At 35.4% G+C, this 14151-nt stretch overlaps 1 protein-coding gene across 5 annotated transcripts in view; it reads right to left on the bottom strand.

Moving 5' to 3' along the window:
- Positions 1–14151, bottom strand: part of TMEM161B (transmembrane protein 161B) — a 73143-nt gene that overhangs the window by 25181 nt on the left and 33811 nt on the right. For 2 of the 5 annotated variants that reach the window (XM_037982189.2, XM_007977722.3), the window contains exons 3-4: positions 7335–7418; positions 4706–4803 (exon numbers count right to left, since the gene is read on the bottom strand). In XM_037982189.2, coding sequence (XP_037838117.1) covers positions 4706–4803; positions 7335–7418 — 182 coding nt within the window. Of the gene's footprint in view, positions 1–693; positions 781–4705; positions 4804–7334; positions 7419–14151 lie in introns of those variants that run through there. The other 3 variants (XM_037982193.2, XM_037982198.2, XM_037982192.2) reach the window with 2 other exon arrangements.

The following is a 14151-nucleotide window of genomic DNA, read 5'->3' as shown; positions in this document are numbered from 1 at the left end:
AGTATGATTGCAAATTTATTGGTATTAACTGATTAGCTATTTTTTACAGAAATTATAAGTGTTTTCTTTTAAATATCTAGCTATGATACCTTCACTTCAGAAAACAACTTAGTCTAGAACACAACAATTTAGTTATACTGTTCACTTCTGTGAAGTAAGAGTTAACTTTATGTTACAATTATTGGCTGTACTAATTGTAAACTAGTAATTCTATGAAATACTACAGATTAAAATAATAAACAAGGCTGGACGCGGTGGCTCACGCCAGTAATCCCAGCACTTTGGGAGGCCAACGCAGGCGGATCACCTGAGGTCAGGAGTTCGAAACTCGCCTGGCCAACACGGCAAAACCCCATTTTTACTAAAAATACAAAAATTAGCTGGGCGTTGTGGCAGGCACCTGTAGTCCCAGCTACTTGGGAGGCCAAGGTAGAAGAGCTTGAACCTGGGAGGAGGAGGTTGCAGTGAGCTGAGTTCACGCCACGGCATTCCAACCTGAATGACAGAGCAAGACTCTGTCTCAAGAAAAATAATCAACTAAATATAACTCTTATACCCTACTTTGTTCTGCAAGAAAAGTTTATAAAATGTCTGTTGATTTTCCATAAAACCATACCCTTTCAACAAACTATTCCATTCTTAAGAGTTTACATTGAAATTAACATTCTTTGAAAGTAAATATAATTCCATCACCCTTCGCATCTCAGTTGGCATAGGTATTCTGGTTTACTTCTACCAGAGTGTAGTCCAAAACATCAACATCATTTTTTAGAAGGCCTCCTAAAAATGTGGAAGTAAATCACGTACATAACCATCAATTCAGATGTTCTTATGGCACATAATAAAATGATCTGCATTGCTTTGGACAGTTTTTAGTGATAAAATATAATACAATTACACTTGAAGATACAACATTCTTATAGAAAAAGTATTTTGAAAATATCACATACAGTAAGACCTATTAAAAGTAGTATCAAAACTAACCAAATTTTATACCATTTCTATAAGATGAACATAACATTTTAATAATCCAAAATCCATTTATGATTTTTAAATTTGCATCAAGTTATTGTAACACTCTTAATCTGCTTCAATGTACTTTAACTTTTAGGTTAACTGCTTTAGGTTTTCTGAGAGTGCAGCGGTGTGATCATAGCTCACTGCAGCCTTAGCTTCTGGCGCTCAAACAATCTTCCCACCTCAGCTTTCCTAGTAGCTGAGACTACAGATGCACACCATCAAACTTGGCTAATTTTTAAATTTTTTGTACAGACATGGTTTCACTATATTGCCCAGGCTGTTCTCAAACTCTTGGGCTCAAGCCATCCTCCCACCTCAGCCTCCAAAAGAGGTGGGATTACAGGCATGAACCACAGCCCTGCTTTAGGTCTTCTATTGCGATTTACCTACAGCTTCTGAACATAAGCCTGAAAGATCCTGATGCAGTTACAGGATGCTTACCCTCAATCCCTTCCTCCTGCTAAGAAAAAAAAAAATCACCCATACTGAGCTTTCTATCTGGAAGGAGGTCAGGGAAGTGGATGGAAAGGACAGACCAAAATCCATTTAAGGTTTTCAGTTTTATTATCAATAATTTAAATAAGCATTCTAATTCTCCAAACCTACCCATACTCATAGGGACTTCCTCCATGGAACTCACTCATAGCAAACAGTGAAGTGACATTCCAAAGTTCTAATGTTCTTTAAGAGGTTCTTATAATACATAGTTAATACAAATTAAGATAGACTTTTATGATAATTATTGGGACATCAATAATATATACATTCCATGAAAGTACAAATTATATATATTCTTGGCTATTTAATTCAAGTGTTACATTCTTTGTGTAATCAATAATACAATTATATATATGCCTTTTAATAAAATATTGAAGTCAAAAGAAGACAGAAAACCCTGTACTTTCACCTAAACACACATATACAACATGCATTCACAAATGACTATGAAAACTTACAAACATATATGAACATCTCCCTGCTATTCTGGTTAACTGGAAATGCTCTTGATATTACATGACCAGTTGATAAACGAGTATCATTTGCGACTAGTTCTAAAAATCCTAAAAGTGAAACCAAATACTCCATAAACTACATGCTAAAGCTACAATACCCTAAATTCAATTTTTTTTTTTTTTTTTTTTTTTTTAGTTCATTAAAATAGCCTAGTTCTCATTGAGTGGCTGTACTACATTCAGTGTGTAACCCTGTCCAAGTTATTTAACTCTTCTTCCTAATGAATTAAAAAAACAAAAACAAAAACTGATAACAGTTACCTACTTCAGAATTGTGAGGATGGGGTAATACAAGTAAAATATTATAACAATGTCTGATACTCAACAATTTTAAGATCTTATTAAAGCTAGCTGACAAATTATTCAATAAACATTATTTGTAAAAATGTCAAAACTACTAAAAATCAGGAAGAACGTTTATATATTATTGTATTTATACGTATCTATGAACAGTTTATACAAGTAAGCACATTTAAGAGTAGTGAAACATATGTGACAACTACTAATCAAAAAGTCAAAGTGCCTTTAAATGTTTTAAATGCTGAATGTAAAATAGTTAAAAAGAAAAAAGAGGAAGACATAACCAGTCTTAAAAGTCTAAAGGGGTCCGGTGCGGTGGCTCACACCTGTAATCCTAGCACTTTGGGAGGCTGAGGTGGGCAGATCACGAGGTCAGGAGATTGAGACCATCCTGGCTAACATGGTGAAACATTTAAGAGTAGTGAAACATATGTGACAACTACTAATCAAAAAGTCAAAGTGCCTTTAAATGTTTTAAATGTTGAATGTAAAATAGTTAAAAAGAAAAAAGAGGAAGACATAACCAGTCTTAAAAGTCTAAAGGGGTCCGGTGCGGTGGCTCACGCCTGTAATCCTAGCACTTTGGGAGGCTGAGGTGGGCAGATCACGAGGTCAGGAGATTGAGACCATCCTGGCTAACATGGTGAAACCCCGTCTCCACTAAAAAATACAAAAAAATTAGTTGGGCATGGTGGCGGGCACCTGTAGTCCCAGCTACTTGGGAGGCTGAGGCAGGAGAATGGCATAAACCTGGGAGGTGCGGCTTGCAGTGAGCCAAGATCGCGCCACTGCACTCCAGCCTGGGTGACAGAGCGATCCGTCTCAAAAAAAAAAAAAGAGTCTAAATGATATTAGACAAGTGATTTACATTGCTCTTCACTGATATTTTTTAGTTCTAGGACATGCTTTACATACACATACAACCTTTACAGATGTAATAATAAACCTTCGCGTATTTCGAAGCCACCTTGTATCATAAAATAATCCTATTTGAGATGTTAGACCTCTTAAGATTTTTTGATGGTGGTATGATTTAACCCAAGAAGGGTCAAATTACATGATGATACCTTATTTGACATTATCAAAATTATTTTTAAAAAACACGTATCATTTCATTTATCACATAAACCAGTGGTTGTCAAACCTAGTCAAAAATCAAAATCACTTGGAGCACTTTTAAAAATGTAAATTCCCAAAACTTACTCTACATTTACTGAATCTTCAAGGATGGGAGTAGAGAATCCATTTCAAAGAACTCATCAAGTGATTTTGATATATCCCAAAGTTTAAAAACCAGTGTTTTAAATTATATCACCTTAGATGCCTCTTCCTTCTAGGATTCAAACAATTTCATATTAATATCATTTTAAACTAGAATCATTGTAGTCATTATATAATTACAATAATTGAGACACTACAGTTCTATAATTTATAGGAGGAAAACTAAATGACCTATTTGGAAATAACAAATGGATGAAAGTAAATCCTGAATAAGTAAATTTTTCTGATTTCTAATCCAGTTCATTATTCTAAAACCATTTTCCTTTCTAATACATGTGAGAATAAAATTGAATTACTCTAAATATGGGTAAATCAATAGAAATACAGTTGACCCTTGAACAATACAGTTTGAACTGTGCACATCTACTTATATGCAGATTCTCTTCCATCTCTGCCACCTCTGACCAGCAAGACCAACCCCTCCTCTTTCTTCTCCTCCTCGGCCTACTGAAAGTGAATATCACAGTGATGAAGACTTTTATGATGATCCACTTCCACTTAACAGGAAATATATTTTTTCTCCCTTATGATTTTCTTAGTAATTTTCTTTTCTCTAGCTTACTTTATTGTTATAATACAGTATATAATACATATAACACAAAAAATATGTGTTGATTTTTTATGTTATTGGTAAGTCTCAGGAGTAGGCTGTTAGTAATTAGGTTCATGAGTAGTAAAAAGTTGTATTCGATTTTTCAACTGCATAAAAGTAGGCACCCCAACCCCTGGGCTGCTCATGGCCAGACATTTCAAATGCAGTTTTGCAAGCCACATTAGAAAAGGGCAGGCTGAATCAAAGAGTAAAAGGAAGTCTAGAATTCCAGATAATAAAATTTGACTGTGATCTCAATCTAACAAACAGAAACTGCATAATAAACTTGTGTAAGTTAGCCTCTTCCGAAAATAGGAAAAATAATACAAGTTAGGTGAACAAAAAAAGAAATTCAATTCAAATGAAGTCATTTGAGCATCTAAGTTCTTAGAAAGATTCCTTATTCTGTATAATGGACTTAATGATTAAAATGAAAGTACTTTCACTACCATAATATAAAACTGAGATTCACAGAACATTTTACCAAGATTTCCCTTACCTAAAGTATCCACTTCTGTAACTGATTTTGTTTCTAGATGAAGGTCAATATCCTTTGGAATGGTTAATGGCTTACTTTCAATGTGACCATTATATTTCCTATAAAAATCAGACAAGTGACACAAAAAACAAGTTACCTACGCTGTTATCCAAGTGCTTGTTTCAAACTAATTACAAATGAAGTTTTAAATTTCACAGTGTAAAGGCAGAATTCCTAATATTTCATCAGTAAGGATGTAAGTACTCAAAGGTAGTTTTAAAAAGGGTACTAAAAAATTTGAATGTAAATTATCATGTGAATATACAGATTACCAGGGAAATAATTACCTAAATTAGTTACTGCAACAAAACCTTTTTTTCTAGCTTAGCATTTCACACCCATTTCTCCTGTTCTCTTTTTTCTTTAAGCACAAGAGTAAATAAAAATGAAGACAAAGTGCACTTCTCCTTGAAGTGACATGTATAAACACACACACATACATACATATAAACAGACCCGGAACCATATGCAAATCAGAGTTGAAGAATTATATTAAGATTTATGTGTATGAGAAATTCAGAAACATGAAAGACTAACTTGCAATAGTTTTTACTAAAAATCACAGATGAAGGAAAACAAATTCTTCTGGTGTATCTGTATGATTTCCAAATTTAATTTTTAAAGACAAACATATAGAAAGTAATAAACTAAGGTTTCAATTTATTATTTTATGTATTTCTTTAGACACACAGTTGCCCAGGCTGGACTCAAAATTCCTGGGCTCAAACAATTTTCCTGCTTCAGCCTCTGGGTAGCTGGGACTACAGGTACACACCCCCATGGCCAGCTTCAACTAAGTTTTAATACTATTAATCTCAATATTGAAAAACAATTTTGCATTTATCCTTGAATAAAAAACTGGGAAGCCTCAGGAAAAAATAATTTCATGTCAATAAACCAAAAAATAATTCTTGTTACTAGGAATAAGACAGCAATGTTGATGTATCTTTTTGTAACTATAAGGCATGTTCAACCTATTAAAAATTACTCTAGAACATAATTATTCATTACAAGGCATTATAATAAGGATTCAGGCCAGGTGCAGTGGCTCACACCTGTAATTCCAACACTTTGAGAAGCCAGGAAGATCGAGGCGGGAGGACTGCTTAATCTCAGGGAGACCAGCCTGGGTAACACTGGGAGACCCTGTGTCTACAAATTAAAAAAAAAAAAAACTAGCTGGGCATGGTGTTGCATGCATCTGGTCCCAGCTACTTGGGAGGCTGAGGTGGGAAGATCATTTGAGCCTAGGAGGTTGAAGCCACAATGAGCCAGAATTCTGCCACCGCACTTTGGCCTGAGTGACAGAGTGAGACTCTTTCTACATAACTAAATTTTATAAATGTTGAACATGGTAGCTACAAATAGGTGGAAGTGGAATAGTTAAAAAGAAACAGAAACTAAAAACTAACCTGGATTCAAATCCTGGTTACCAGTACGTAACCTTACTAGTTATATGAACTTGGGCAACTCATTTAACATCCCTGATCAATAGCTTCTCATTAATAAAGACTAAATTAAATTATTAGCTAACACTCTTGGTTGTTTTGTGGATTAAGTAGAACTGTGTATAAAAGTGCTCCGGAAACTATAATGTTAGGAAGGACTATTTTATTAAAGAACTTAACTACTGGACTAAAAAGAAGGAAGGTTTACTATTAATATTCCAATGAGCTTCCAGGTATATTTGTAATGATAAGTGAAAAAGGATGGTAGTAAGATTAAAAAAGACAGTCTTTTCAAATTTCCAATTTCATGCCAAATAATCATTAATGTTTAATTATTTTTTAGCGTCTATAAATGTATTAGGCTAGGTTAGCATTTTTATGATATACATGAGAAACATGGTTATAATTTGTTGTCAATCAATCATGATTTCAGAGTCACAGGGGACCTAAGACGTCCTCTTGGATCCCCAGTTGAGAAAACTACGGTCCATTCAGAGAGGTAATTAATATGCACGCTCCCTAAGAATTCTATTTAAATAGAGATATAAAATTTTAAAGTTGGAAGCATTATTCAAAACATTGTTTTGTTTACTCTTTCCATCTCACAGATGAGGCTACTATGGTCTCTTCTGTGAGGTTTATTAGTAGGCAGTTCTCTTCATAAACTTTAAACATGAAAAGAACATTCAAGAGCTGATGGCACCTACACAGTTACATTGTCCATCCCTTTTAATTTTAAAATGAGGAAACTGAGGCCAAGAGCAGGTTAATTTCCCCAATGTCATAATACACAGTAGCAGCAAAAACTGGAAAATAACCCAGACCAACTGACATCTTTGATGAATTGCAGGATAAAGATACGGGTAATAAGTCTCTCCCCAATCAACCCCAACTACATTTTCTTTAGTATGATGGCTATATTGTTTTCATGATTTAAACAAAGAATAAAGTTAACCATTCTCGAGTAAAATAATCACTATTTTGTGTGTATATATTACTACAGATTAGATTTTCATGGGTTTTAATCTCAAATTTATCAACTACTTACAACATAACTGGTATGTTTCTTTACTCAAAGCATAAAATATATTTATATAAATTGTGTTAAATATTTAACACTTTACAAGCTCAGTATAACTTACCTATCTTTTTTGCTTTTCCCTTTTTGCTGTTTCCCTGCAAGAATTCTTAATTCTTCTTCTGTAGGATGTTGATACCACCTCAAACTAAGCAAAAAAAGAATCCTTTTAAATAAAGTGCTTAAAATCACCAGAATTATTCTTTATCCTATAAATATTTATCAAGTTTCATATTTGTGAAGACACTGTTGAGAAATACCAGGTGAAAACTGTAATCTGAAACAAATACTACCTCTTAAACTTTAAAAGGGTTTAGATAAACATCCAGCAGACACTTACCAACCACTTACTAGATGCCAGGTCCAGCAATGCCATTTGTATTTATATTTCTTACAAATGACAATGTATTAATACATATTAAGATTATACAAGCTTATTATTAAAAGTAAATGAAGTCTGTAGCCAAGTGGGCAGGAGCACATTAATTCTCTACTAATCCCTCATTTGAAGGAACTGAGAATTATCTTAAAAAGAGAGTTGTTTGAATGAACTCTCATGTTTACAGGTAGTCTTTCCTTTCTTTTGCTTTTTTAATTTAGTTCGAGAATTCTCAAACTTTACATGTAGAATAATTAGAGAAAATCATTGTATTACAAAACACTTTACTTTTAGCTGTATCTAACCTTCCTCGGGTAAGGATCCAACAACTGGTTGTATTACTCTCTACCACAGTCAAAATACTTTAATCTGAAGTGAATACTCAAGATCCAAAGTAAACAGTTATTCCCTCCCAAGCACCAAGTGGCTCATCCTGAATTTCATGGCTTGCCTAGTCGTACCAACTATCTACCAATCACTTAAATTTGATATTTATATCTTATTTTCAATGTGCCCTCTCCACATGTTATTATTAATTCTGTTCCTCATCTCTTAAAATTCTAAACTCTGCCCTACTGCAGAGACCTTACTTCAGTGTATCTTCCTCTGAACATCTGACTACTGCAAAATTCTCTCACTGGTATCCTCCCTGCCTTCCTGTGGACACATTACTCATTAAATCCATCTGAGCTTACCTCTAGTTATTGTTTTCTTGTTTTTTCACCTTATAGAAAGGTAGACCACCTTTATTTATTTTTCCATAATACAAATCTTATCAAGACCCATGTCTGTTTAAATCACTTCCAAGGCTCCTCACAGAGAAAAGCAATGAATAAGGCAGCTAGGCAAAAACTTTGACAAAGGCCCTATTATTATAGAGGAAGAAATCCATCTAGTATGCTAGACCTCCCAATTCTTCAATTACAAAAATCTAGAATTTTTAAATTTGAAATTTCCCAATTGCTGTTACCCCCCCACCGCCCAAATAGAGATAGGGGCTCACTTGGTTGCCCAGAGGAGTCGCAAACTCCTTGCTTCAAAGGATCCTCCCTCCTCAGCTTTCCAAAATGCTGGGATTACAAACATTAGTCATGGCACATGGTCTCTTTGATTTGCTGTTTTAAGAACACTGCAGGCCAGGCGTGGTGGCTCATACTGGTAATTCCAGAACTTTAGAAGGCTGCAGGATTGTCTGAAGCCAGGAGTTTGAGACCAACCTGGGCAACACAGTGAGACCCTACCTCTATAAAACATTAAAAAATTAGCCAGGCCTGGTGGCATGCACCTGTGGTCGGGGAAGAGGATGAGGTAGGAGGACTGCTTGAGCATGAGAGGTCAAGGCTGTAATGAGCCATCATTGTGCCCCAGCCCTCCACTCTGGGAAACAAAGTAAGACCCTATCTCAAACAAAAACAAAAACAAAAAAACACACAAAAAAACCCAACAACTGTAGAATTGACAATCTGAGTATTGAATATTTGGTGATATTAAAAAATTATTATTAAACAAGTTTAGGTACGATAATGAGATTGTGGTAATTTTAAAAAACTCATTATTTTTGATACATACACTGAAATGTAAAGTGGGGTAAGTACAGATGAAACAAGTTTGGCCACCAGCTATTAACTGTGATGAGTACACAGGAATTCATCATTCTATCTACTCCTTGCATACTTGAAAATTTCCATTAAAACATATATTACAAGGCCCACATCTGTATGGGAGTCATGCAGTATCTCTTGCTTCTACAGCCTTTCATGATCTGACCGATGCCTACTTTTCCAGGTTCACCTTCAACCATTTTCATTTGAAGGTGACACTTTCTGGCTTGACGAAGTGACATTTTCTTCCTCACAAATTCTTTCATCCCTTGGTGCTTTCTGCATATATTCTTCTCTCCTTGTAAACACCTATTTCCCTACTTGGCAAACTCTTAATTTCTCTCTTAGTGTTTACAAGCAGTCTTCTTGTGGTGTAATAAAAAAAATACATCTGCTCTTTGTCCCCAGTTCTTGACACAGAGTTTTAAAAGTCCTTATAAACACAAGAGTGGTAGAAGTATCTCTGTTATGCTAATGAAGTAGGTCAAGGCGGGCCCCAGATAGCTGCAGGATGGAGCTGATTATCAGAAACACCAAGCACAAGATTAGAGGGTCAGGACTTTCAGGAACTTGACCTCCAGGGATGGGTCCTGGAAATTGAGTTGCATCACTGAAATCAATTCTGTATCAATGACTTAAAATTGTACCTATATAATGAAACTCAAAAAAACTCCGGACATCAAAGCTCAGAGGAACTTCCTGTTGGTTAACACATTGATATGCCCAGAGGGTGACATCCTCAGACTCCAGAGGGAAAGAAAGGGCATGGAAACTCTTCTCTTTCCCAGACTTTACCCTATGTGCTTCCTTTAAATAAAACTGTAATAATAGATAAAGCAGTTTCCTAAGTTCTATGAATCATTCTAGCAGATTACTGGACCTGAGGGGATCATGGGAATCCTCAGATTTGTAACCTATTAATAAGTCAGAAGTGCAGGTAGCCTGGGTACCCTGAAAACTTGAAGCTGGTATCTGAAGTAGGGGCAGTCTTATGGAGAATTTGGCCTTTAACCTGTGGGATTTGTACTAACTCCAGGTAATTACTGTCAGAATACAAGCGTAGCATACCCAGGTGGTTTCAGATAAGTTGGATTAATATTAAAATGGAATGTTACCCTAAGTGAAAGATTCTTGGAGAAAAGATTTTATGGCTTTCTTGCTTTTTGTATACTTCAAAGCTAGTAGTTATTGGCATATAGTAAGTGCTCAAAAAGGATAACTGAACCAAAATGAACTCAGTTCTTTGCTTAATGAATTTAATATAACAAATATATATATCCCAACCTAAAAGTCCCTAAATTACAATAAACAGGTAAGGAGGCACTTCCTGAATTTATACTGAAGTCCAGAATTTTAACTTACAGAATTGATTCTCATTATTCATGGTAGTTATGTTTTATAAAGTCGCCGCGAACACTGAACCATTGCTCCTAGGGCAAATACAGGGTTAGGCTCCTGTGAGCTTCCGGTCATAACATTTTCATAAACTGATCAATACCCAAGCTTGTTTTATGTGTGTTTCTGTTTAAATATACCTTATTTAATATATATCATTGATTCGCTAACATTGAATTCACAGCCAAAAGCATAATTCATCCCTGAGCAAAGCTTATCTAATACTAGTAATCATTAAGTATAGCATTTTTTTGAGTTCTGTGCGTCATTCCAGCAATTTTTTCCCATAAGGCAGCCTTCTTGTGCTTAGGAATACTAGACACTACCACCAGCACTATGCTTGGGGGTCATTTTAAACAGCAAGATCACCAATGAAAAGCAAAATTGTAAAAAAAATGTGGCCCTAAACAGATGATAAAAAAGAGATTTGTTTACAGTATGACAGCCAAAACAATAAGGCAGACTGTAGCCTTGTTAGACCTCAACCAGGAGCATGCACGTATAGACCACTCAAATTTTTCATCACCGTCTATGTTCATGAATGACCACAAAAAGCACTGATTTTGGAATTACAAATACATTTTAGCAAGTAGGCAAATCCCAAAACGAAATCCACAAATAATGAGGATGAGTGCATAACATTTAGAAGAACACTTATAAGAAATAACTCATATAAAAGAACATGATCCAGAATAACTCACGTATAAAGATTAAAATCAGTTGTTCAGCTTTGAGAAATAGTAATTAGTGAAAGAACTCTCAGTATAGGAAAAATTAGGTTTTATTTAGAGCCCTATAGTAATGAAATATTTTAAGACACATTCTCTACTTTTTTTTTTTTGAGACAGTCTCGCTCTGTTGCCCATGCTGGAGTACAGTGGGGCAATCTCGGCTCACTGCAAGCTCCGCCTTCCAGGTTCATGCCATTCTCCTGCCTCAGCCTCCCGAGTGGCTGGAACTGCAGGCGCCCGCCACCACGCCCGGCTAATGTTTTTTATTTTTAGTAAAGATGGGGTTTCACCATATTAGCCAGGATGGTCTCAATCTCCTGACCTCGTGATCTGCCCACCTTGGTCTCCCAAAGTGCTGGGATTACAGGTGTGAGCCACCGCGCCCGGCCTTAAGACACATTTTCTTTTTAAATATACTCATGCTTGTTACATCTTATTTTGTAAACTCATTTCTCTAAAATGGCTTAGATTTATTACATTTCCTATGGGATAACTCAGGGTTATCGTTATTAGTGAGAATTATTGTTCAAAGTGTTCAAAGTTGGAATCTAAGGATGCGTGATACTTTTAGGGTCACTTATAGTCTGTAACTCACCTACCCATTCATTCATTTATCAGTCACTTAGGGAGAATCTTCTGTATTCAGATACTCTGCTAGGCAGAGGAGATATAATCACAACCAATTAATGCCAAAGTCCTTGCCTTTTTGATGGTTATATTCCAGTTGGGGGGTAAAATTTAATCAATTAAATAGTGAAAAATAAATTTTAATCCCACATGAAAGAATGAAACAAGTGGTGAAAAGGTGAGAGACAGCCTTAGATACTAGGTGAGGACGAACTTCTCTGAGACATTTAACCAGCAACCTTAAGAATGAGAAAACAGAGGAAGAGCATTCCAGGCAGAGGACACCAAGTCCAAAAGCACAGAGACATGAAAGAACATAAGACGCTGCAGTAACTAAAAGCCAATGAGGCAAGAGCTTCAAAGAGAAACATAAGAGGGGGCTGAAGAGGTAAGACGGGAACAGATCATGCAAAGGCTAATAGGTCATAGTATGGACTTTAGATTTTATGCAAAATAATGGTCTCAAAGCAATGTAGATAAATAATTCGATTCACATTTTAAGATCCCTTTCCTTGTTCTGTGAATTAGAAGGAGACAAGGGCAGTGAATCAACAGGTCTTGCTGATGGACTAAAGGTAGAGAGTGAACAAAAGTAAGTAATAAAGGATAATATCTACATTTCTGATTTGAAGATGATGGTACATTTTCTGATATGGAAGAGATCAGGAAGAAATCACGAACTTAAAAATGCTGAGTTTTAAGTACCCACGAGACATCAAGTAAAAATGACAAGAGGGCAACTGCATATTAGAATCTGTAGTTCAGAGGTAATTTGAGGTGATTATATAATTGTGATATCTAAATCCATAGGGATTAATAAAACCAACTAAAAAGGAACTAAAAGATAGTGTAACACTAGTTACTGAGAAAGTGAAAAAGTAAAGTTTATGTAGACAACATATGAACTAATTTGGCTACAAAGGGAAATAAAGAAATGGCCCAAAACTAAGAAATGGATATGGAGGGGCTTTGTTTTTTAAGGAGGAGAAAGGTAGAGCTGTGACTTCTTTATTTGTTGTTGTTACTTTAAATGGGAGAACTTTTTTTAAAAAAAAGTGTGTGTGGTAACAGGAATAATCCAACTGAAATGGAGCAGGTGATAAAATATATTTTACAAATTTAAAGATAAAGAAGACAGGCTGCACATTTAACCAGAGTTGTGGTTTGGTAGTATACAGATGAGAGTGATGGCCTCTGGTTTCAAGAGCTTAGGGTGAGGCTGAGGTAGGGATGCTTAAGTTTTCGAGAGAAAGGATTTAGGTTGAAAAAGTTGTCTGAGAAGTACAGCATACAAACTCTGTCAGGCAGTATAAAGGAGCCATCTAAGGTCTGTGATCACAGATTCCAAGTAAAATCCAGAAGTACAGTTTCACAATTTTCTTTAGCAGTCAGTGCTGCATATACAGTTTGATTCCATATGCTATGGTTCCCAGCTACTACACTTTGTATTCTGGTCTCAATTTCTAGTCTTTTCCTTTGCTATTAGGTGGTATGTCTATCTCAGTAAAATGACTGCCTGCTTGCAACTGCTGCACTATGCGTGCCTTTCTAATATGGGCTTGGAAGACAGATACAGATATAAAAGTCATTAGAATGCAGCAAGTCAATGGTCACAAAAATACAATTAGAGAAAAATGCTTTAAGATAATATGTTAAGCAAAGAACATGATGTAAAATTAGACATAAAATATATCACAAGCATGAGGGGAAAATATGAACAGAAACAATTAGAAATACAAAAAAAATTTACAAAGTAACTGTCTTTGAATGATGGGAATATAGTTCATTGTCTTTTAATTTTACTCATCAATTTACTATATTTTTCCATATTATAGATATGTACTGTTTTTGAAACAGGAAAAATATATATTTCTTAGAAAATAGAAAGTATTAACAGAATCTCACTTAAAAACTCAGTTGGGTGTGGTGGCTCACACCTGTAATCCCAGAACTTTGGGAGGCTAAGGCAGGAGGATTGCTTGAGCCTAGGAGTCTGAAACCAGCCTGGGCAACACAGCAAGATCCTGTCTCTAAAATAAATAAGTCTCTCATATTTAAGTTAAATATACAACTTTTCAGTACATAGCTTTTACCTTGGCTACTTGGTGGCTTTTTTCACTTATGCTCAGATTATCTGCAGTGACTCTG

This window comes from Chlorocebus sabaeus, chromosome 4, assembly GCF_047675955.1.
Source record: "Chlorocebus sabaeus isolate Y175 chromosome 4, mChlSab1.0.hap1, whole genome shotgun sequence".
Classification (NCBI taxonomy): Eukaryota; Metazoa; Chordata; class Mammalia; order Primates; family Cercopithecidae; genus Chlorocebus; species Chlorocebus sabaeus.
This window is presented reverse-complemented; position numbering and strand designations above follow the sequence as displayed.